We start from the raw sequence: 25,890 nt of genomic DNA, 5'->3' as shown, positions 1-25,890 counted from the left end.
ATGGCTTTGGATCTGTGCTTGACTGCTGACGAGGTCCATGACGAGGAAACTTGGGACTTGAAACCTCAGGAGGGTGTACAGGATGGAAGCGTTGCCAATTCGACAACCGAGCAAAGGGAAGAGGAGAGGTCGTCGGACAGTAACCAGCTTGAAAGATCAGATTGTCATGAAGTGGCTTCTTTTGATTTTTCAGTTCAGGACTTGCACACTTCTTCTCCGGAGGCGGGATGGACTAGTGAGCAAACCGTGGAGACAATTTCTCTCTCCAAGATGGTGGTAGATGACTCACTGCCAGTGGTCTCAGCTGGGAATAAAAGGGAGGAAGATGTCTCCCCACTAAAAGCTGTGTTCGATGCTTTAGACCAAGATGGAGATGGCTTTGTTCGCATTGAGGAGTTTATGGAATTTGCTGCTGCCTATGGGGCCGACCAGGTGAGATGCCTTATTTTTTCCTGTTGACGTCCTTGTTTCATGCTTGCAGCTTCTTGTTAATGCATGCTGAGTGGAGTTCTGTGTAAAACCATATAAAGCTCCATATATGTAAATGATTTATTATCGATTTTCCGCTGAATCTCAGAAAGCTTCCAGCAAAAAGCCTTCCTAATCTGATCAACTGAAATTCATCTGGCTGATGGCACTCTCTAAATCTATTTGAAGCTCACTATTGTTAGAAATAAAGTGAGTAAAGGTGGTACAATTTAGTATATACATATTAGTTCAGTTTGAGAAACAATATGTTGGATATACAGTATGTTGTTTTTTTAAAACTAGGCCCTGATTATGAGGTAACACAATCCCTGCTTTGGTACTTGTGTGTTTCCTACAAAGTAAAGTTCATACCATTGTGTGGAATAGATTTGGCTAATACAGAGGCATAGTAAAAACCATGCCTGGATTAGTTTGTCATCTATATTTGGTAAGTGTTAAGAGTCAGGATCATCCAGATAAGTCTGTCAAGCAAACTGGCTGTAATGAATTCCCTCCGGCCTGGCACTCCTCCATATGTCAAATGACAAACACTCACACATCCCATTTGCATATCCAGCGTGCGGTTTGGGGGTAATCGCTAGAGATCCACCCATGACCTCCACCCATTTGTTGCTTATGGTTATACAGTTACTTGCAAGTCAAGAGACAAAGAACAACTCCTAAGAATGAAACCTACTAACCATATAAGGTGTCACATATTGAAGTGAAGTGGTATTCTTTTGAGCAGTAAAAGGGAAGAGAGCCCTTTTGCATCACCAGTTCACAAGCCTTTGTAAAGTTATCGACTAAACTGTAGCCTATTACCCAGATCCTTTGAGCATGGTAGGCTCAGGTGTTGGTCTCGTCTTCAACCGAAAGTTAAATTGTGAGTTTAAACATTTGACACAGGTCTCACACGCTCTGGAGTTAAAAATGATGTCAGTTTCTTTTCCTGTCAGACGTGGTTGTCTGTTTGCCTGTCTAAATGTTTACAAGAATCAAAATGAGCTTCAACAGATGATCACACCTTTTGCAAACAACAGTAAAAGGTTGGATGCAAATGATGATGTAACCTAACCGGTAACAGAAATGCCTGCCAAGTGTGCCCCGGAGAGCATGTATGAGATTATATCTCTTTTTAACTCCTTTATTGGTCTACATTTCTTCCTGAAGCAGTAAGACTAATCCATTGTCATTTACAGTTTTTATAATCCACTTTAAAATGTGTCCCTTCTTTTTTTTAAATGTTGATTTTAAATACGGGACTGATTCAGGCAACATATTTACTTTAGAATATATTTACCTCTTTATTTTAAAGTCTTTTTGACAAAATTTGAACAAGGCCTTTGGGTGAGGATGAGTACATGTCGGTGTTCCACACACACAGTGTGACTCTGGCTCACTAATTCTTTTTAATCCCTTCTCTCACAGTTCAAAGTGCCTCTGCTGCCCCTGATCTGTCCCGTGTCTAGCTGTAGGTATCTACAGGCAGGGAATTGTGAAGGATTAAGAGTAAAATGTATTTTCCTGAGTCAGAGGGACTCCATAGTTTGGGTGCTATCCATCAACTGTCCATGATCTTGTTTTGAGAGACAGAGGAGTATAGTTTTTGTCCTGTTAGTTTAATGTTAATCACTGACACCTGCTGTTTCTCTAGGCAGCTCTAAAGGTGATGCATTTGCATGACACTGGGAGTCGAGTTTATTTCAAAGGTGTGGTCCGTTTTACTGTTATTCAATACTGTTTGGTTTCTGGTGAAGTTCGCACCCTGCACCTTCCAGCCATTCCAGCAGTTTCCTTTGGATCTTTGTTTCTTAAAGGTTTTCCTTGGACTGTAAAACCAGATCCTGCTTATCGATTACTCGTTTGTCTTTCTTTGTGTTTCGCTATCAGATATCTGGTTTGCAAGAGCTAATTTGTGCTCTTACAAGAAACTTCTCTCAGATTTCTGTCCTTTCGTGATTGGAGACAGAGGCTTTGGCATGTTTGCCTTTTTCATTTATAATAGGAAAGCATGCAGCAGACGGACTTATCTTTAGAATTTGTGGAATGTTATATAGTGCATTTAATGTTTCAGTGGATTTGGCATTCATTAGTCGAACTCAAGGACCAGTGGGAAAGTCAGGTCTGATCTAATAAGGCTGACATGCAGCTGTCAGAAGCCAGAATGCTGATTGTTTCTTTCCTGAGATAGCAAATGATTCACTCTTCTCATATCCGTTTGCAGTACATGTGTGCTTTTCATATTTGAATAAGCTCTGCCCCTGAGTATGTCCTTGTATTTCAGTCAGATAAAAAGTGGTCTGAATAACATCCACGCCAGATTGGATCAGACTAGTGAAATTATTCTGTGGACTACGATGGTAATAAGGACATCCAAAACACTTAAAAACAATAAATAGTGGAAATTGCTGTAGGGATGTAAGCCACACTGAATTGGTGTAAAGGGCTACGCTCAGACAATTTTTTTTCTGAGTGAGATACAGATAAAATAGTCTACAAACAGATCATTCTTCTTTCCTTGTTTCCTACTGAGCCTACATACAACAGTCAAACCTCAGTAAGATTTAGTATTTGTCATAGTTTAGTTGAGGGGTAGGAGCAGGCTTCACATGTGTATTATTGTGTACCTCTTTGCGTAATATCTCAGCATCCTTTCCGACACAGCAGGACTGCATTCATGAGGTATTTGCATGTATGTTCGGCTGCTCCTTGTATGCCAAGCATGCAAATGATTTTTCCAGAATATGATAGTGACCATGTGCACACACACACACACACACACACACACACACACACACACACACACACACACACACACACACACACACACACACACACACACACACACACACACACACACACACACACACACACACACACACACACACACACACACACACACACGCTGCATTCTGTGTGGTTTATTAGCATTATGTACTGCAGAAGACAAGATATAGTCTATTTTATGTCAACTTTTAAACTTGGTTCAAACATGAATCACAAGCGCTGCCTATGAGAACCATTTATATATAGGCTTACTATTAAATGGTTGATTTGCAGCCGTTAGATGTCAAGACAGTGCAATGAAACCGTCCGTTTTACTTCAGTGATATGTCTTGACCGTGTTAGGACCACTATGAGCAGTTAATGATGACCTACTGTTGTGCATGCACTATTAGACCTTACGATAAATGCCAGTAAAAATGTCCTGCAGGCCAAATCTGGGAGTTGAGTTATTGAAAAGATCTTTCTAACCACCACTCATTGGTTTCGCTCACTGGTTTTGACCCTAATTTCGCACAAAAGCCATACTGACCTGCATTGTGGTCGCGTCTCTCTTGTCAGTCGGCACTCCCAACCCCACTTTGGCCATCCTCCCACCCCTCACCCGCTGCTTTTATGTGCTGCCCCTCTAATCCACAATGGAATGTCCCATGCCCTGAAACGTCCCCTCTCTTGAGTTCCCTTTCTGCGTGTATGTGTGTTAATGTTTTCTATCCTAAGATCATCCTTGCTTTTTTTTTTTTTTCATCATCTTTTTGCCAACCCACTAGGCTTATGATCATGGTTATCAGAGTTTTGTTTTGGAACTATTGTGAAATTCCCTCCAGGAAAGACTCCTACCAAAGAGTATTCTTCTCCATGGGGTTATGCACAACAGCGGTCTGTGTGGAGGCGGTCAGGCGTGCCCCGGCACTGATTAGACACAAATAGAGGAAACAGAAAAACCACAGTGCCCTTCACTGCTCTGCTTAGCAGACAGAGTTGCCTTTGAGTATAGTTTTTTATGCCTTACCATTGTCTCTCAGGGCTGTGCTTGTTAGGTTTAACAATGCAAATTATTTCATAATAAATTATCAGTGATAAAACTGTGAATTACATAAAAATAACAGTAATGCCATTATTAGATTAAAAAAATAAGTCATTTTAAAAGTTTTAGCTTGCTTAAACTCCATGCAAGTATGCCTGTATAGCATGTCGCAAGACCCATGCAAGAAACCAATAGAGGCAGTCATTAAGTCAAATATAGTGCAACGATCGAAACAAAATTGCTCAGTTTCAGGTTGATACTTGTATTTTGGGATTTCCCTCAGCGTCCCTGCACTGTCATTGCAGCTGGCGAATGACTGTAACATCACTTTGGCAGCACTTTGTACTATAGTGTAGTTATAACATTGCAACCGTACATAGGTATGTTTAAAGGCACATTATCTCAATAGGTGCATTTCTCTGTGGACTGAGAGCTTTCACAGTATTTATATAACACCTTAATCTGATTTATAATAAAAAAACACACCGCACTTTATACGTTAAGGGGTTCTTTAAGTTTAATTGGAGCCAGTGTAAGTTGCGGAGAGGCCTTTCCAAGGTCTTGGGGCCAAAATACCACTGGACTGAAATCACATTCACCTCAAGTTTTTAGGTTATACCTAGAATAGCCAACAGGCTCTGCTCACAAGACCTGAGGGGCCTGGCACTGCTGTACAGGCTTAACAACTCCGATGTAGGCCATGGATTGCTTCCACATTATAGTAGGTTTACAGTGCTGTGGTTGCTTTGAATGTCACAGTGGCTCATCCAGCCCGTTCAGCCGTATGTTATTATAGTATACTGCGCCAGTCTCTTACTGCAGACAGATTAACTAATAATAATTCAATGCCTTTTATAACAGTTATGTTAACACTGATTTTCCAATCACACCTCGGTTTTCTCACCCCACCAAGCAGAGGTGTTTTTTAAATAGCTTTATGGAACAAAATGATTTTCTGTGAACTATGATGCTCCACTGTGAAACTGCAAACGCCCACCGCTGTCATAAACGTCTTTTCACAAGTTCCGTCCTTTTTTAAAGACCCTGTTTTGCCACCAACGCTTCTTCAGCCTACTGTATAGCAAATCTACTACATGGGAAGGTTTAGCATAGTAGCGATGGAAGTTGGATGAGTCTTGAATCCAGATGCTAAACCTAACATTGCAGTGTGAACCGCCAGCCACTCCCCTCCTCTCTCTGAGTACAGCTGGGCTTAATTCACCAAACCCAGATCATTAGGAGTTTCAGCCTTCTCAGCCTCCTGAGTCAGAGCTCAGCATTGCTAAGCAGATCAACTTATTTTCATGTGTAACCGATATAAAAAGTGTACAAGAGAGAGGCCGCACACAATGGAAGCCTGGGTAAAATGACCATGTTCACATTGTGCGCTTACTTTCTCAAGGAAATAAAGTGAGCTGAAACCACAGAAACCTCGCCTGACATACTCTCAGACTCCTTCCCAGCTAATTTTGTCAGTGATACACGCCTTAAATTATACTGTAATAATGGGTTAGTGTAAGTTTGTGATGGATGACATTTGACTTAGTCTGTTATTTGTGTAAAAAGATTTTGATTGCACTGCGCCACCACCAATAATTCTGCAGATACAGGCGCATATCTAGTTCCCACGTTAGGTCTTTAGGAGCCTGATAGCTAGATGGTAAGCATTAAATGCGGTAATGTGCCAAGGAATTTGTACAAGTGAAGGCTCAGATTAGATTTAATTTCACTTACTCTAGGAGTCAATTTTCAATCAAAAAAAAAAAATGTTGATCCAAGGTGCGTTGTGGATTTTTTTTTATGCCTTGAGGTCCTTTGGTTACTGAAGTGCACATCCGCCTGTTGCCAGGTTACTGCCTGCAGGAATATATAGTATGTAGGTGCACTGTAAACAAGTGAGTGCAGAATAGGTTTCTGTGCACAAAAGGCTATATTGCGTCACATGATATAGATTAGTTTCTTCATTGTCATTGTACAAAACATACAACGAAAGTGCATGCATTTAGTAAATATGCATGTTGAATAAGATAATGTAAGATTGTGTTACATCTAATTTAAGACAAATTCTACAAGCTGCCTTTTATGTATAACTTGTGGTAAAAAATGTTGACACATTTGTCTGCGACTGTAAAGCTTTCAGTAACAGCTTTTTTATTTCTCTTGATCCCCTTTTTTCTTGTCATGTGCAAAGAAAATAAAAGCGCTACCCTTTGGACACTTTAAAAATCCTGGAAAACTCTGTTGCCTTGAATCTAATAAAGTCAGAATCATTTGACAACTGCATACGCTGATTTTCCTTAGGAGGTCAGAAGTTGTTTTTATTGGTTCCTGTAATCAAAATCTTTGGAGTTCACGTAATTTTGTGGTTAAACTGTCATGTTAGTGAGATGACCTTAAGAAAGAGTTTTTATGAGTATTGCTTCACAGAGTTTTATGTTCTCCTGCGTGTGCTTTTCCATTTAAATCCGTATTCAAATTCATTGCAGTCAAGTCATTGTCCCCATTGTGTGGAAAACATCCCTTTATAATTAATGACATAATCCTGAGGCATCTATGCAGAACTAATGTTTGGGTTATGAGGGATTTTCTTCTTTGCCATGATGAAATTAAACTGTTGGATGTTGTCTTACTTTTATATATTTCAGGTGAAGGATCTGACCAAGTTTTTGGATCCCAGTGGGCTGGGAGTGATCAGCTTTGAAGACTTCCACCGTGGAATCTCTGCAATCAGCAATGGAGGTGAGTCACGAGATGCACGTTTTAACACTCACACAAACTTATTTTCAAGACCTGCTACAGTATGTCATGTAATAAGTACCGTGTCTTTAAATGATTTCCATTTAGGTTTTTTATCTAGTGTTCTCTTTTCTTGGACTCAATTGGCCTGTTGTGTAAGACTCTGGGGGTTCTACATTTAATGATCTGCGAAACCTACCTACTAAAAACATTCTAACATAAAAATGTCTTGCTTTTGTCACGTGTAATATGTGGTGTTCGCCTTTATTGGACATATTATTAATAATTGCAACACAAATCAAAGAACAGTGAAACTCCATTATATATTATATCTGCCTGTAGTTCTCCAATGTCTAAGAACATATTTTATTTTCTACTGTCTTTTGGCTCACCTGCCATTAACCTAATTCTCCTGTAAAAACAAACAAAAAACAACTCAGCTGCAAACTCTTGCACCGGCATCTCCAGATATTGTTGTCAACACAGTATGTTCACATCCATAGCTCAGCTGACATGAGGGATTTTGAAAGCAAAGGCAGAAGACTGACCCAAATTCTTTCTAAATGGACTCCTGTTATTCCGTTTTAACCATGTTGCTGTCCCCTATTCCACTGTCTAAGCTTTTAAAATCTGCTGTAAAGTCTCACATACTGTATTTCCCTCCCAAAATGGAAACACTATAACACTATCTGTCTTGACAGTTGTGTCACCAGGTCACCTCAGCAGTAAATCTAATCTAATCTAAATATTGAACTATTTTCAATGAGCATAACAGTCAGAGAAGTGATTATGTATTTTGACACCTCAAAGTGACATCATTACAAAGAGCCTCACCCTTCAGGCAGTTTAACACACACTGTGTTGACACACTGCGCAGGTTGTGATGACGTTGTTGTGAGAGCATGCTGCTTTGCATCGATTCACCCAGCCTCTTGATTGGTAGCACTTTTTTCCCCACTCTTTCTGCGTTGCACAGCTCTGGTTACTCTTACCATTAATAAGTCATGCACTGGAAAGCATTAGATACACAGACACATGGGCTTATTGGCAAGGTTCCAGAGCAGGAGTGGCAGAGAGAAGGGGTTTGGGCAGAGAGTCGTCTTCACCTAAATTATTTACTGTCCTTTTTCTCTGCCCTCGCTTCTCTGTTTCAGCCTCGTCACTAGTTGCAGAGCTGCGTTGTAAAGTCAGATTACATACAGACATGCCTGTTTTGGCATACTGTATACTGACAACACACAAGCTGTGTGCTTCTATTTATCCATGTTTAATGTTTATATTATCTGGAATAATTGGCTTAACAGACAGTAGATGAACGTCTCTGTCATGTATTAGTTGTAGTCATGTGCCATTAAAGTAGTTTTGGTGGCTTGGTTGGCTAATTCACATGATGTCATGGGTTAGAATCCAGCCAGGTATCATTGTCCCATGTTCCTCACATGTAACTCACAACAGTCTTTTCTAACTCACTTCTACCTGTTCTGTGTAGAAATGTGGAAAATGAATTTCTTGCAAAAAGACAGTTTCTCATTATTGTGTGAAGATCAGACTTCTACTGCAACTTCCCAGGTCACTCACACACTGATGACAGAATTTCACTATGCTTGTAAAAGCGGAGAGCAGTTATTTTTATTCTTTTTTTCTTTTCTTTTTAGATTGTCATGTTCTCTACCACAGTTTCTCCACCACCTCTGCCGTAACCAGAGGGCAAAACCTTTTCCAGTAACCGACTTTTTGTCTAGTTTCAATATAAACATTCATTCTTGGCATTCCACCATTTTCTTTTTAATTTCATGCCTGACCCACTTGTTACTGGCAGACGTACCTTTTAATAAAGACGGGTCCACAGGCTATGGAAATGCCTTGTCCCCTCCCTGTAGTGGCTATTGCATATCTGGAACAGCAAATGTTGGTCTAGAAACTCTGTGTCCTCTGATATTTTGACATTATGCCAAGAGACTGTAAGTGTGTTGCTCAAACAGAAGCCAGCTTCTCCTGCACAGCCCCATTCGGTGCAGACTTGTTTCCCTTAAACAGCCTGCAATGTTCACAAGTCTCGAAGAGCAACGGGTTACATAAGACCAGGGGGCACAAAAGCCCTCGGGTCTACTGGCAGCTTTTGAGAACACTGCTTGTGTTCTATTCTCTCAGTAGGGTGCTATTCACAGTTCTGTTTACGAGATACGGGAGCCACAGTGGCTCCATCTTGTTGGTCTGTCTCAGGTTACATTGCTTCTCTGCAGGTGCTTTAAACAGAGGCCTGTATTGACAAATTTGAATTGGATATGGGTTGCTTCTTGACCTTTTTTATTGTTTTATTTTGCCCATACACTTACATGACATTCTATAGCCCTTGAAATGCGATTGTAAACGTTACATAATGTTTACTGTCACATCACGCTTAGATTGCTTACTCAAAATATGCCAGAGTAGGGCAGCTAGGACACACACTCTAAAATGTTCCGCTTGCATGCTTGAGCAAACACATATATAGTCAGACATATCAGTTTGTCAAACGCAGAGATTTACATTTAATCTGTTAAGATTTAAGTCACATAAATTTCACTTTGCAAGAGAAATGGCAGACTTTATATAAAACATGACCTAATGTATTTTAGAAAATGATGCAATTCTCAAAATGAGTTTATTTCCAATATCTAGATCATATTTTCATTTGAACTTAAGTCATTTACATTTTCTATGGTTCCCATGGGTCCTTGAAATCCTTGAACTTTGGTGAATTTGAAAAAAAATCAAGACCTTGAAAGTTTTTGAGAATAGATAGGGATCCTTGAAAATGTTTCAATGTGTATATTTTGTGCAAGAATAGAAGTTGAAGTTCTTTTGATGTTTTTAGTACACAGGCCACATTCCACTGTCTGCACGTATTTATCCCGTAGATTTGTCATTGTTTCATGTGTCAGCCTGTTAGTTTTCATTCTAACAGTTCTCAGTTTAGTAACAGTAATTAAGCCCGATCTGTATCTCAAAAAAGGTCATGATGGGTCCTTGAATTTGAGGGAATTGGGCCTGGAAATTCCTTGAAAAGTCCTTAACTTAGGAAGGTTTGGGAACCCTGATTTGGATTAAATACTGCATATAAAATTGCCCTTTTTCATGGTTAAGAATAAACTCTTGTTAATTTATATTCAATACTAAAATGACACAAAGACATTGAAATCTTTTATTAGATTAATATATAAAACATTCAGTGATATGTTAGTGTTAGACTGGGAGGCACCACAACTGTCAGAAGCAACTGCTATATCGATTCGCTGCTGTCACATCATAGATCTTCTTTATGAGTTTGGCAGACATTTAAATGAACATTTTAAGACTTTTAACCAGAGTGGGGAATGAATAAAGTAATATCAGATACAGGAAAGGGACAGATACGGGAAATCTTTGCTGCTACATGCCATCACACTGTACAACAACATTTAAACTTTTCAGAACAATACAATCGGAAGCACCATATGTTTTCTCCTAATCTGTCCACTGCACCTTACATTATTATATGTTTACATATTTCACTACAATTAGACAGCATATTTATACATTTTTTAGGTATCTTTTATATTGTATTTTTATATTACTGTTTTGATGTGTATTGCTGCTGTTACACTGCAGTTTCCCAGCTTGGGATCAGTAAAGTATATCTATTCTATTCAAGATTGTCTCATTACCATGTCTCAAAAGAAAATGCTTACAGACTCCTGGAAATTTAGTTGAGTACTTGTTCGCAATACCAGTGCATATTTAGTAATGAAAAATACACCTGGATTGTCAAGCATTAACATCTTTTTATATAACTATTTTATTAAATATAAAAAGAAAATGAACCATTGTAACAATGGCCTTTCAGTCTATTAGCATTACTATCATGATACATTTTATAATGCATAACCTGCTCTTATACCTTCTTTCTTCATAATACTGTTTGTTTGCACATGGTTATTGGTACTATACACACCAGGGTTGTATTTGTTTGAGCTCCTTTGCTGTGTGTGTTTATTCTGCACACATCGAACCTGCCTTCTTTTTCTCATATCCACAGGTCCAGAGCCCCAGCTCTACAATGTAAACTACAGTCCAGGCGATGGAGCTGTGGGCTGTCCAGAGGAGTACGATGAGGTGAGGCGCCGCACAAGAGGCTTAACTTCTCTCTAGTTGTGTATGTGGTCCAGTTGTGCCTTAAGATCCCATTGGTGCAAACAGCAGCACTTTGTGAAGGTCACAGGCTGAACTCCCTGTGCACTCTAACTCTTCCCACTTTAATTCACCGAGTGGCTTGCAGAGCTATCATTACCACTCTGTGAATGCTCCACAGACTGAACATCCTGGTTTGGCTGACACTAAATAGCATCTGGCTGGCTAGGCGTTTGAGTATTCTATGACAAATATTGAATTAGCTGGAATGTGCCTGTGAGTTTTTACGTGTGTGTGAACTTGTGTTTTTACAGTTGTGGTTAGCATATCTGGAATTCCTGTCCTCTCTTGGGCACGGAACTTGTATATTTAACCATAATTTTTGCTGGCCTCTGTAAAATTGCAATGTTTCTGCTATTGTGTGCACTTCCAGCATTGCAGGGTTAGGACTGTTTGAGTGGCTGTACATTGCAAAGTATGAGCTCCCTCTCTTGGTATAGTTTATTAGTGCAGGCCCATGTACTATTGGCGAGAGTGCAAATGGGTTCCTTCCACGTCAGTCCATCCCTTGCCTTATGTATAGTACAGTCTTATTGGATTTTATCGCTGCTCCAAGGCTCCAGATCACATTGAGACCTTTCATTTAATCTAATGCAGTGGTTCCCAACCTTTTGCTCTGAGGTACCCCCACAGCCCTTTCACATCAACTTGTGTAACCCTTCATCAATTCCCAGTGTATGTTCCAAATGTATAACATTTTTCATTATATAAAAGTGGATATTCTTAATAATAATAATAATAGATACATAACTGAACCGTCAATATTTAGGTTGGTTTGGTCAGAAATCTACTACTACTAATACTGCTTTGAGTGAGGCTGAAAGTTTCAACCAGGTATACATTACTTTGAGCCAACCATTTCAACTGTTTATCCAATACTCTTAACTATTTTAAACATTTCCCTATTACCTTAAGCAAATTACTTGATCAGTCATTACTTTTAGTATTTATTATTTCTCTACTATTACTTTGACTGCCTGTTAAAAAACCCATGTGCTTAACTAGTCTTCACACACATTTTCCTACATTCTGCAACATGAAGTGATCAGGTGTTACGGTTGACTCAATGTTAATATGTGTATATATTCTTTTAGTCAAATCAATGTTTTTTTGTTTAGCTACCCCACAGTATTTCCATGCATCTCCAGGGTTGGGAATCACTATTATAATGGATAGAGTACCACCAAGTTGAAGGTGAAATTAAGATAATTGGAGTTGCATGTGTTCAAAATAGTAGGTGTACTTGTTAATATTGTGATTATTTACATATGATCATTCGCTAAACTGAGTTTTTTTCAATGCAGTATGCTCGTTATCTTTTTATTAAAATATTACAAAAGGAAGTGAAAACAACATACTTTTCAAGTGAAGTGTCCTACTGGAACGCGTAAGCACAGTTTTTGGGAAGTTTGTGTTTATGTTTGAAGTAGACGCCACACCTGTGTCCATGGCCTTGTTTTTCCCTCCACTTTCTGGCAGAAAAGGGTTCCTCTCTCTCAATGGCAGTGCTGTTCTCACCCTGTTTGCTTTCAAAACAGGCAAGGTGAGGCTGTTCAGCTGAGGCCTGGCATAAGAGAAAAGCAACGCCCCATCCGCCCTGTTTTTCCTTTACTATTTATTTTCTGCCATGGCTAACTTTCACATTTGCCTCTCACAATTTTAGTCTTTAGTCTAAAAGGAACCATATCACAACATTAATCATCAGCAGTAATACAGCTTCTGCACCTTTTCTGTATATCAGAGTGTTATAGCTTAACGGCATGTTAGTTTTCTACTGGCACACAGTCAGACAGTTATTACTTTGGTGATTGTGATGTATAGCCCCCAACAGGAATAACTTGGCTTAATGATTTATACTAACACACTGGGCCAGGAAGTGAAGCTCCCGGGAGCCAGGAAAGATTAACCAGTTATTCAGCTGGTCGTGTGGTGTTCAAAATCTTGGTGGTAGATTGAGCATTACAGCTGACTTCGGCTAGTCTTTGGACTTTGTCTCCGTCTCCTCCCCTCTGACCACCCAGTGGAGCTAAACGAGGTGTTACAGAGTTTCCCATTTTTCAAACATACTCACTCTCTCTGAGAGTGAAGGTGAGGAAGCATTTGTAGTTAGCTCTCATGGCAGGCTGACTTAACTGTCAGTAAGACTGGGCAGAGAGAATGGTGCTGGGCATGGTGGATAGCCCCCTGGGCCCTGCTTCTCCTGATACTGCTTTTATAATGGTATGTTCTGCTTTCCAAAATGACTCACCTACCTTCATAATTGCTTCGCAGCTCTGATGCCTGATAATGTGTCTTTAGTTTCTAATAGCTTCAGATGTTCTTTTGGCATGTATAAGTGTATTGGTTTTGAGTTGAGCATTTGGCATTTGTTGCTCGGAAAGCCTGAAGTTTACTCATTTTGTTTGAAATTGTCACTGGAAGGTGTTGATGCAGCAGGTTTTGCTTGGAGCAGCCATCTGAATCACAGCAGACTGTCTCTGAAGCCTGTGTATGCTCTATGATTTGTTTGATTGTTTGTGTAATTGGCATTGGTAGCTACTGGCTAGACCTGAAGATTCAAAATAGACCATCTTTGAAATGGTTGTTTTTTTCCACACTGTTGATCAACCTATAGGTGTGCTGTCTGCCTTTTGCTTCACTTAATTACAAATAATCCTAATGAAATATACCAGAACCAGAACTTATCACAATGCTTGTTTATCATAATAATGATGCTATGCCCTACTTGTTTCTCTGTGTAATATTGTTGCAACGGAGCAAAGTTTTTTAGATCCATGTTATTATTTTAATCATTAAATAAAATATATATAGTCTGTTGGCTGTTACCATGTTGAATTATTCAGATCAGTATGGATGTGTCTGTTTCCTGTTGATGGAAATACGGTAATGTGTTCATTCTCGTTCTGTTTCCGTTACTGCAGCAAAATGAGGTGACGGACAGTGCGTACCTGGGCTCAGAGAGCACTTACAGTGAGTGTGAGACCTTCACCGATGAGGACACGGCGGCCCTTGTACCCCCCGAGATGCATGAGGATGTGGAGACAGACAGTGGCATTGAGGCCACACTACACGACCCTGAAGATGGCGGAAATAGGTCGGTATAAACTTCACCTTCCGCCATACGTACAATTTAATTTTGGCCTATACACTCATATTGCCGTCCTCTGCTTTGTGGTCAAACGCTGAGAAGTTGCGAACCAGAATGACTATCCGGCTGTAAAGTCGTGATGTAATGCCCTTTAAAAATATGATTTCCGAATCCAAGCCTCGTATTTCTACGCCGCAGTGCTGTGTTCCCCATTGATTGAAAAGATCTGAGTTTTTAACGAACAATGGAGTGGTCATTTTACCTTTTATTTATTTTATTTATTTAGCCTTTATTTAACCAGGTTAGTCCCATTGAGATCACAGATCTCTTTTGCGAGGGAGACCTGGCCAAGACAGCAGAAATACAGTCACACAATGAATAGAGAATACCTCTTTCCTATCACTGAAAAAGGCGCCTCACTGACGAAAGAGGTGATCGTAATTGTTAACGTGTGGATTTGTTGTCTGTTTTGTTTCAACTGAGCAATTGGACCCGGAAATCGTATTTTGAAAGGGTGTTACGTCAGACTTAACAGCCGGATTGCGATCATGCATCAACACTTGTAATCCACTTGTCAGGAGGTCGACGTCATAATGCTGCTCATAATCGCTGCTGGCTGCAGAATTTACTGTATATGTGTGTCAAATCTCCAGCTCAGGGTAACACTGGAGCTGCCCTGCACTGACCTTTCACACAGATCACATGGTTTGCGAGTCTTGCCTGCCCAGCGCCAGATCACTTGGGTTTTATTTGGGTCACCAGACAGGCAGATTAAACCGAGGCAATAGCCAACCATCACTTCATTGATCTTAAAGTCATCTAGATACACCACTTAGTCTGTCAAACATGCGCCCAACTGTACATGATCTTATTATTCCTCTGTTTGGTTTCCATGTCCACGCAGTTTGAGGCAACACTGGGACATTGTTGATGTTTTCTGTACGTCTGCACAGGAAAGCTCATATAGAGATAACTTGAAATGTGCAGTGTGAGCGCCCGAGACCTTGAACACAGAAGCCCTTCCACCGTTCTTTACCCAAGCTGGTGTGTCTGAGTGGCTCATCATTTGACTTGAGAGCTTCTCATCCTCTCTGAATTCTCAGTTAATGGCTGTAGGCAGTTATTATCTATTTTTTTAATGTGAACAACATAAACCACTGATTATTTTCATGGTTTTGGTTTTTATTTCATTATTTTATTAAATGTTTAATGAAGGTTAATATAGTTAGCTTTGTGCAATAAAAAAGTAAAGGTTTACTGACTACTACTGCATTCCAAATATCTTGCAAATCGGCTGATGCAATGAGTTTCTCATACTGACACAACTGTCGGTCTGTGCACAAGTCTTTTGGAAATAAAAAAAAATGTCTTAATCAGAAAGGGTTGGCATTATTATGGCTTTAGAATTGACTCTTCTGTAAAAGTAATCTCCATTTAAATTCTTCCATATTAGACAAAGTAGCACTGCAGAGAACTACATTTGATAAGCTCCGTCGTGAATCATTTTGGACCAGAGAGATGGCAACAAACTGTCTCTGCACTGCTGTGATCTACTATCTGCGTCAGACAAGAAGGATGAAAAATAGTTTTGGTAAAATGTTTTGCATCTTTATCCTGAATTAAACTGGACCCATACTCGTATTGTTAAAGACAGGACTCTGCTGCAAACAAGGTCTATTTGCCTGTACATGAATGTTCTTGTTGATATTGTATTCGGGGCAAACACAAGGGAGGAAGTGCAGAGAGCTGAGACCTTATCTGCTGTCGCTGTAACCCCCGTCTGTCCGGCTTGCTGACTGCTTGGAGTGGTCTGCCTGACAAGGATGTGTTGGGACTTCCCATTCCATGATTTAGCCTTGAATTCCAGGAAGTGTTGAGTTAGCTCTTTTTCTGTTGTTTTCCCCCCTTTTTTTTTCTTTCTGTGGCGTGGGTTGATCTCATTCTCTCCCCTCTGCTTATTCATACAATCACACTGTTAAGTCTAGTCCTAACGGGAACTGAGCACTCTGAGCTTTTTATATTTTCTCATTTCAGCAGGCTGCTTATCAAATATGTACCTCCCTATTATTGTAGCTACATTTCTATGAAAAATATGGGCACGTTTCCCATGTCAAAACCTTTACAGGTTTTTCCAAATCACAAGTAATTGGCTACTTACAGGGATTCAACAATGACTTTAAGTAACTGCAGCTAAAATGTGTGAGCCCAGCTAACTCTGGCCTTATTCAGGGTAGGAGTACAGCATATGCACTGGACTGGGGATTAAGAATCTAACAGGATTAGCCTCCCCCACCCTCCTCCGTCCTTACCCGTGTCCCCACACACATTTGGCCCATGGACGGTCAGCAGGACTGTCTGTTGACCGTCGCTTAGCTTCAAATCTGATTAGCCCACTCACAGTCCACCCTCTCTGATGCAGCCTCAAGTCTTTCAGGTAGCACAGACGACGCAACATCAGTCATGTGGCACTAATTGGCAGCTCATTAGAACCACGGACGTTGCCGTTTTCAAAAGCAGGCCATTTTTTTTCTTTCCAAACTGGAGAGTAGTGGTTTTGTTTTGAATCGTTGTAACCTGTGAAACTTCAGAATTCCACTCTGGTTGTCCGGTGTTTTGACTCCCGTTGCTCCACGGCTTTCACGCCAGGGCAGCGGAGGGCGTTCAAAGATGCGTTCTCTTTCTTCGCCATCCCTCTGTGTGAGGGACCTCAATATGGCGCCAAGTAGTACGAGCTTAAGTAAAGAAGGGTAAGTGACTCTGAAATTGGTTGTGTTACTATTTATCGCTGCAGCTGAAATGGCATTGCTGTCTGGTTAAGGGACTGAAGATGACAAATTGCCATACTGACAACCCTGACTGCTTTTTTTGTGTGAAAGTATGTGATTTTAGGTTTTTGCACTGTAAATTAAGGTGATGTTTTAGCTTTGATTTGGCCAGATGAATGTCATTTGTCTTGTAAACAAGGAAAATGGGCTTTGTCATTGTTTGCTGAGGAGGCAAACTTTTCTGCTGATTTGGACATCCTCGTCCTGTGAGTGCTTAAGGCACCTAACGTATCCTGTTGAACAAAAGGAAAGGCCTGCTTTCCAGCTTTCCTGTTAAATGAATATCAAAGACTTCATTTACCAAAACTACACAAGTTTTCCAGATCCACTCAGTTTTTTTAGTTGTGTAAGATAACCAGCCAATTATGAAAGCCACAATCACAGCCCTTTCTGTCAGCGCAGTTAAGAACATCTCTTGAGCTTGACCCACATTATACTACCCGAAGGTTCCTCTCACATGTCTCGAGTGTTCCTATTATGGTTTTGCATTACCAGCAAGGCACAAGCCAAAGCAGACTATGGGATTAATGTGAATTAACAGATTACCTTGGAAGACAATTGATCGTCGAACTTGTCCAGATTGCCGCTCTTTCTGGGGGAAGATTAATTGAACTTGTTTGGCATTTACAGTAGACTTTAGTCAGTTCCAGGCATCTGGGTCCAACACACCAACAACTTGTTATCCAAATACTAATGCTCAAGTTTCATAGCATGTCTAGTTTCTTTGAATGAAATCAGAAGATGGGCCTTTTTTGGTTTGGCTGAGATTGTGTTTTTATAAATGGATGCGTTCTGTATGTGGCTGTTCATACTCAGCCGTATGTCCATTTTTATCCTGTCTAAACCTGACTTGTTTTTCTCTACTTTTGGCTTGGACCTAAAGTTAACCATGTTGTTGTTGTATACACAAGTGAGCACACACTAACACAGTAATCCATTCTTACGTGCCCTTCAGGTTTTCCCTGGACTCTGAGCTCCATAACCACTCGTTGGTGACGGTCATCGGCGGAGAGGAGGAGCATTTTGAGGACTTCGGGGAAAGTAAGACCTCAGAGTTGCTACTGGAGAGCAGCGTGGAGGCGACAGAGGGGGAGGGCGACTCCCCTCTCGTGCAGCCTCCTGAGCAGATCAATGGCTCCGCACTACTCTCTCCCAGGTATGAGCTACTCTTCCCTACACAGCTAAACCAGAGTACCTCTGATAGCCCTTTACATGTTTAACTCTGGTCTTCTATGAAATTTATTTTGAACTGTTGACAGCCAGAAGATTGTTTAACTGGTGTAAATATTAATATCATTAACACCGACATTCTTTTTATCAACCATTCCTGATAAGAGGTGTAACACTGTTACATTCTCAGCTGTATTGTCCAGGTTTAAATGCCCATATTTACATTCTTCAGGGAAAATGTTTCTCTTTTAACAAAGACACTGAGGTCAAACGTCGATAAGAGCTATCTGGAGACGTCCTTCCCACCCTAATCTGCCTCCTTTTCTGGTGAAGGGTGAAGATAAATGAAGTGTATGCAAAGTGCATTCCATCACTCTTACTCTCACTGACTACGTTAACATGCACACTAATGCAACATATTATTCCAAATTATTTTCCGACCAAGACGTGGGTTGTGCTGATATTATTCAGGTTTTATGAGCATTCTTTAGACATGTACTGAATATGCATCTCAGTTGTGGGTTTTGCTGCAGTTTCCGACACTTGCCTGTTTACGGTCAGCTCTGTTTGCAGGGCCGGGGTAGAGATGCATGCCCAAGATAAAAGACCACATTTCTGGTCGAAAGAAAAAAACACCTACCTTCTAAACATTATGAAAACTTGGTTATCAGCGGGGTTTTTTGGATAAGCGCATAACAGCGATCTTTTCAAGAAGGAATGAAAGAGGGAGGCTGTTTTCGCAAGGTCGAATAAGTCCACCATTCTATTTTTTGAACTGCATGTAAATGGGATTATTAGTGGAATGTACATTTTTATTATCCATGTAAACAGCTTAATGGGAATTTATTCTTTTTTACAATAAGGCCAAAAGACAGCCTATGTCGTGCATGTAAACCTATTCAGTGTTACCAAGTTATTGAAAATGTGACTTTAGCCATGTTGTGTGATCCTGAGTAGTCTAAGTAAAATTTTACACAGATCAAGTATTAAGGGTGGTGTCTGTTGCCAAGGCCTTCTGGGACAGACACAAGGTGGATGTTTTGTTACACTAAGTTCAGACAACAAGCGTATCTAACAAGCTTTGCCTCTTGGCTGCAGTGGTATAGATACAGGTGGACTTTAGCAGTGCAACATGTCCAACAAACATGAAAATGCAGCCAAATTTCACACACTCCTTTTTACGGGACTATTCATTTGTGTTGGAGCCCCCGTTGTTGCCTTTTCCCAGTCAAATTTTCCCAACCCCCCTCCTGTGTTTTTACCAGAGACTAAAAGCCGGATAATGGATAATTCCCACTTGGGTGATATTTCCGTGATTTGCCTTGCCAGGAAGCTCTCAATAAAATAAGATAATAACTGCCAAGTTTTGTAGCTCATTGACAATACGGAAATAAGCTGGTCCTATTGAATTGGCACTAATTGTAATGATACACGTGCAACCTTACTGTTATTACATTTTTGGAATATCTGTTTGGTTTATTGTTGGTCACATCAAAGTTAAAATATGATGTACAAAAGGATATTTATATAGAATAATTATGCATCCTCAAATAATAGTGGAGAAGCATAAATTGTTATTATTGTGTCTTTAAACGAGCCGTCAGGACTTCTGTACGGTTGTGAGGTCGCTACTATATAAAGGTAGAAACGCTGACCAATCGGAGAAAACTGGGCTTTTTTAGTAGATGGGCTTAAAGAGACAGAGGCTAAGGCCTTATTAAGACCATTGCAGGTTGTCTGGCAAAAACGCAAGTCTTCCCATTCATTTTGATTGTCGGCCCTCCGTTTAGGCAGCGGCGCTAGGAACTGCAGCTGGAGCAGAAAAACACCCGCTGCAGTGCAAGGTTGAGAAAGACTTTTTAAGAAACGAAGTACGACATCACACTATGGTGGCCTATACGATCAGACTTATCACAGTTCATTTAAAGCAGAGTGAGAGTCCTGTACCGTCAACAGTTAACACCCTGCCTTTATCACTGAGGAGAATTTTAAATAAATATGAGGGTAAAAAAATTAAACACAAGCACTTAACCTTTATTAGGTGGTTAAAGAACACAACAGGGCGTCACACAAACGCTGTGGCAATTTGCCGGATTTACCTGAGCCTGTGTGAAGCCTTAAACGGAGTGTTTCAGACAAGGTCAATACAGGTATATTCTGACAGACAGTATGAGAAAAATAATAAACATGTTCTACACTTTGCTACCAAATACATATGAATCTGAAAATGAGCCTAGTATGGGACCTTTATTGAAATTCAATTAGTGGATTGCATATTGCATGTGAAAGATTACATGGCATACAAGTTGTTGGTGGTAGTTATAAAAAAAAAATTAAAAAAACTCTGCATCCCACAGACTTCACCCACTCGGTGTGAATGCGTCACTCTGTTTTGGGCCAATCTTGCTCATTGTTTGCGCATGTACCAGTGCTGCCTACACACACACTCCCACATTTATCTATGCACATATCACAGCGATTTGACTGCACACTGTTGCTTCGGTTCTAACACAAAAACACACATCACTGTGAGCATTATTCAACAGTGTCATCCCTCACGCTGTCGGGGAGAAAATGGCTCAGTACATCAGCACATATGACCATCAAGTGACACTCAAAGCGTGCCACGCCATGTTTCTGCCTACATAAACAGGAACCTGTGCCAGCGTGTTGCATAATTCAGACCTGCTCGCTCCCTGAATGAACAATCAGATGGCAGAGGTGATGTGAGGAGAGGGTACAGACTCCAAACAATGAAATAATCTACTGTGTGTTTTATTTGTTAGTTCGAGTCCAGAGCTGAAGTTGTTTTGATGTATTTGATTTAAAAAATCGTGGGAAGATATTGGTGAATGCGACCCCATTTTTTCTCAGAGAATGCTTTGACTCCCGACACTACCAAGAAAACAAATCACAGCCACGCTGCAGTCTGTTTCTCACCTTCCTCTCGGTTTTACTCTTTCAAACTCTCCTGTGGGTTTCACTAACACCTCCTGCACCCCCCAGAGGTGTTCCTGCCCCACCTCAGTGCACCCCTTTTTGCCCGTCACTCACCACTTCCTCCTCCTCTTCCTCCTTGTTTCCTCTTTCCAGTGCACCTGCTCCTCTCCCTGACTGCTTTCAGAGCTTCCTCAGGGAGGAGGCGCTGGACTTTTTCTGTAGCCAGTGTCACAAACAAATAAGTCGTCTCGAGGACCTCTCCACCCGTCTCAATTTCCTAGAGCTGACTAGGTAACACGTCATTCACACCCCACTCCGATCATAAGCTGTGTGAATATGTGTGCAGTGCTGATTAGATACAGTATCGTGCATGTTCTCATGATGTGTGCATGCTGTGCTGGACTGCCAACAACATGGCGGTAAAGATTGTACTCTCACACGCACATTATGGTTTATTTTGTGGGTGTATTTTAGGCCCACTGTTCCCAATCTTTCTTTCATCTGCACCATCTTTTTGTGCGAGTTGCAGTGTGTTAATATATCACAAATAGTGTGTTTCTTGATGGAAAAACTCACTTAAGGTGATGGTGGCTAGCCTTTTCTCATTGTTACCATCCGTACAAATTATGATTTGTCACTCATGCATAATGAACATTTTGCTCATCAGAAAACAAGCTTGATACATTGTATAAATATGAAACCGTAACCATGGGTATCACAGGTGAGTTGTGTCTTATTTCAGTATTTTTGGCTCTCCGTGTCATTGCCCTCATGCTTCATTTGAGTTGTTGCAGAATGACTGTTGGTACTGGAGAAAAGCTTTTCAAAGAACAGACTCGCTGATCCGGGATTACTGACCAGTAGCTCTATTACAGAAATGCCGAAATCCTATTTGATGTGTTCAGGCATTATTCAGAACTTAACTTTAGAATTCACTATTTATTCAATTTAGAAAAGCAAAACAAAAAACAACAAACTCCTATTGTAGGTTTAGGTTAGTTTCTGTAATGCTGTCGCAGGTCAAACTCATCCTAAATCAGTGCTTCTTAGACGCTGTTAATACACACTGCTGTGTTTGTGTTAGATTGCTGTGATGTGTGAATATTTTGTTGGAAAAAAGTCCTCTATTTTATTAGAAAAATACCACCTCAACGTGTCCTTTTTTCTGCTGGCCTCCTCTACTAGCAGAGAGAGGGACATGGGGGGTTGGATAGGATGAATACCAGGAGATGGTGTCTCTTTCCTTTATCCTTTTCTCTTTCTGACCATTTTTCCTGTTGTTCTGTCTCCCCATCCAGCGCTGGCAAGAGGCTGTCCAGCAAGAAAGTGGCAAGGTAAGATAAACAGTTGCTCTGATTTCAGTAGGCAAGGGTTCATATTTCCAGTAAGACTGCCATAGATAGATAGACAGGCAAAAGGTGTCAAATGTGAACTGGCTCAAGGGATGTACGTTTGTCCTCTCCACGCGCAGACATCTCCTTCAGAACAGCTCGATGACTCTCGACACGATGAGCGACTTGACGCGGGACATCCTGGAGCTCGCTGACAATGACATCACAGACAAGGTGAGCTCAATCGACGCACATTCATACCCGTGAGCTGCCACAGTTTTCTCACCAACTTATATTTCCTATAGTTACAGTTTATTTCCGTTACAATACATTTCCATTTTTGTATCACCAACCTTCATACTACTCTTCCCAGGTACTCCTCCTTGAGCGTCGAGTGGCGGAGCTCGAAAAGGAGTCTGAGTCATCGGGGGAGCAGCATACACGGCTGCGCCAAGAGAACCTTCACCTGGTACACCGGGCCAATGCTTTGGAGGAGCAGCTGAAGGAGCAGGAGCTTCACGCCGACGAGCAACTGCAGCAAGAGACCCGTCGTCACAAGGAGGCCCTTATCAAGCTGGAGAGGGAGAGGGGGCTGGAGCTGGAAAACCTCCAGGCCAGGTGAGTAGATGAGAAAAGGCAGGTTATGTTTTAGTTAAACACAGTTTTCTCCCTGTGTATGTTATTTAGATGAGTAACAAAATGTCTATTTGCCATCAGCTATTTAGATGTTTTGGATATTTTCTGATCATTTTAACTGTATATTGACAGCAACGTCAGTCAGTGTTTGATACCCTAAGAAGTTTTTAGGTTGTACTTGTTGCTGTGTTTGCTATATTAGATTGAATGGTGCATTACAAGCACATTTGTTCATTGTGACACCAGTGGTTGACATGTTTGTTGGAGCAATCATGGCTCTACACTGCCACTTTCTGGCACTAATCTGCCACTGAATGTAAGCGTTTTCCCTGTGGTATAACGTTGTTTACTGTCAACAAACAAGTGTCAGTTGTTACTTTATGGCTGTACCGTAGGTTTCTGATGTACATTTGTGTCTGTTTCTCAGGCTGCAGCAGCTCGACGAAGAGAACAGCGAGCTGAGGTCCTGCGTTCCTTGTCTTCGAGCAAACATTGAGAGACTAGAGGAGGTGAGCGCAACATTATCTCATCTCCTGGCTTTTTTTGCCTCTCTTATTCCAATTTTCATCTTTCACTCAACACTGCTCCTCTTCCTCACCTTTGGTTTTTTTTTCCCCTGTTTCCCAGGAGAAGAGAAAGCTGCAGGATGAGACGGAAGCCATGTCTGACAGGCTGCTGGAGGAGACGGAGTCCCGCAGGAAGATGGCTGACAAGCTAAGCCATGAGCGCCACCAGAGCCAGAAGGAGAAGGAATGCACTCAGGAGGTGGGACTGGGTTCTCTTTGTACAAGATAAACAGCACTTCAAAATATTACAATTGTCAAATGTTCCTATCTACATTGATCAAGATTCCGTATAACTTTTCTTACTGATGTCTCTCAATTTGTTCGTACCTCAGCTTATTGAGGACTTGCGTAAACAGCTCGAGCACCTACAGCTCTACAAGCTGGAGGCCGAAGCAAAGAGAGGCCGCACACCTGGCGCGGGGCTGCAGGAATATCAAACCCGCACCCGTGAAGCCGAGCTGGAGCAAGAGATCAAGCGACTCAAACAGGTAGCACGCACATTCTCAGTACCCTCAGTTTTCTGTCGTGTTTTCTCGTTCTATCACTCTAAGCAGACAGTTTTTGAAATGGAAGAATGATTTTGGAACTGTCCTGTATTGTTTTTATAATGTCTTACATTCGACTTAACCTCTCCAGGACAACCGCAGCCTGAAGGATCAGAACGACGAGTTAAACGGCCAGATTATCAACCTGAGCATCCAGGGAGCCAAGAACTTGATGTCGGCCTCCTTCTCCGACTCCCTGGCAGCTGAGATCAACAATGTGTCTCGTGTAGAGGTAGGTTTTAGAATATGAGCTGTGTGCATTTCCCTGTGTGCACCTCCACCTGCTTTATAAGGAAAAAAAAGACATGGAAATCGTTTTACAACATGAGACCTTTAATTAAGTGTTTTATTTTTTTCATATTTATCTCCACTGACATCCATTTTTTTTCTGTTTCTAGTTGATGGAGGCTGTCCACAAACAGGAGGAGATCAACTACAGACTCCAGGACTACATTGACAAAATTATCGTGGCCATCATGGAGTGCAACCCCTCCATCCTAGAGGTCAAATAGAAACCATGCAGCCAGATGGCCGAGCAGAGTGACTCCTCGGGCTGTTAAAATGTCGAAGACTAAAAGAAAACTACCAAGAGAGGATGTAAATAATATTCATTTTTGGTAGGAAAACAACGACGCACTCAACTTCTCCTTTCTAAGAAGTCCACGGCTGTCTGTGAAAAATCTTCAGCTCGATACCCCTTGAGCCCGTGCTTATTGTATGTGTGAGTGTATGTGTTAACTGTCCTGCAAACACTTGGGTTCTGGTGACCTCCATGTATTTGGCTAGAGGGACCCGAGTCTACCCCGTTGAGTGAGTGAATGTGTGAATGTGTGCAATGTGTCAGTATCACAAAAAGCAGAAAATCTTACCGTTCCTTTCCCAAAATAACAGTGTCAATGTTTGATTGAGCTAAAAAACAAACAAACAATCAGACAATTCCACAGTACCAAAAGGCCTTAAATAAAAGGTGATCCAAGTATTCGTTAATTATGCATGCCATACATGCCTCAGTTCAGTCTGTGAAGTGTTAACTGGGATGGCGGTGGTACATGCTGGTGGGCTGCAATCTCCTGAACCAGGCGGAATCGTGTTTTTAATCACAAAGCCGTATGAAGCACCGGGCAGGAGAGTGAAGCAGCAGTTTCCTCTTTTGAATTTGTCCTTTTATGTGTTTAAAGCTTGCAGTGCTGCCTACTGGTCTCTATAACGGTGTGTTCTGTCCTTTTACCAAGTGCACCTGTCTTTCTAGTGAACCCAAGTGAGGGACATTTCTAGGGGTCGAGGATGAGAAATGCCGGAGGGTTTTGTGTGTGTGTGAGGTGTTTGACATTTCTCTTTTCCTTTTTTTTTTGCACAGTGTTACTTAAAGGTTTAAAAGTTTGGTGACACTAGTTGAGTAACGTAAGCTTAAATCTCCCAAATGAAGGTACTGGGTATTTCATTAATCTCGTTTTTTTTTTTTTACATTTCTTTAAATGAAACAGGGTCCCGGAGCTCAGGTGGGCTGGAAACCTCAAGTGGAAAAAGTATACTACATTTCCCATCACTCCCTGGCACAAATA

At 41.0% G+C, this 25,890-nt stretch overlaps 1 protein-coding gene across 1 annotated transcript; it reads left to right on the top strand.

Annotated features, from left to right (window-relative positions):
- Positions 1-24,855, top strand: rab11fip3 (RAB11 family interacting protein 3 (class II); the record flags this gene model as incomplete). The annotated part of the gene is made up of 14 exons (XM_083932288.1): positions 1-139; positions 194-432; positions 6,928-7,021; positions 11,076-11,152; positions 14,149-14,321; positions 18,096-18,296; positions 22,549-22,584; positions 22,722-22,815; positions 22,955-23,199; positions 23,645-23,726; positions 23,845-23,982; positions 24,116-24,271; positions 24,420-24,560; positions 24,727-24,855. 14 exons carry the CDS (start codon positions 1-3, stop codon positions 24,838-24,840), a joined length of 1,929 nt encoding a protein of 642 aa, XP_083788414.1. The 3' UTR covers positions 24,841-24,855.
- Positions 24,856-25,890: the final 1,035 nt, after the last annotated feature.

The sequence above is a fragment of the Echiichthys vipera genome (genome assembly GCF_963691815.1).
Source record: "Echiichthys vipera genome assembly, chromosome: 18".
NCBI classification, from domain to species: Eukaryota; Metazoa; Chordata; class Actinopteri; order Perciformes; family Trachinidae; genus Echiichthys; species Echiichthys vipera.
Note: the sequence above shows the minus strand (reverse complement) of the source record. Positions and strands in the feature narration are given on the sequence as shown.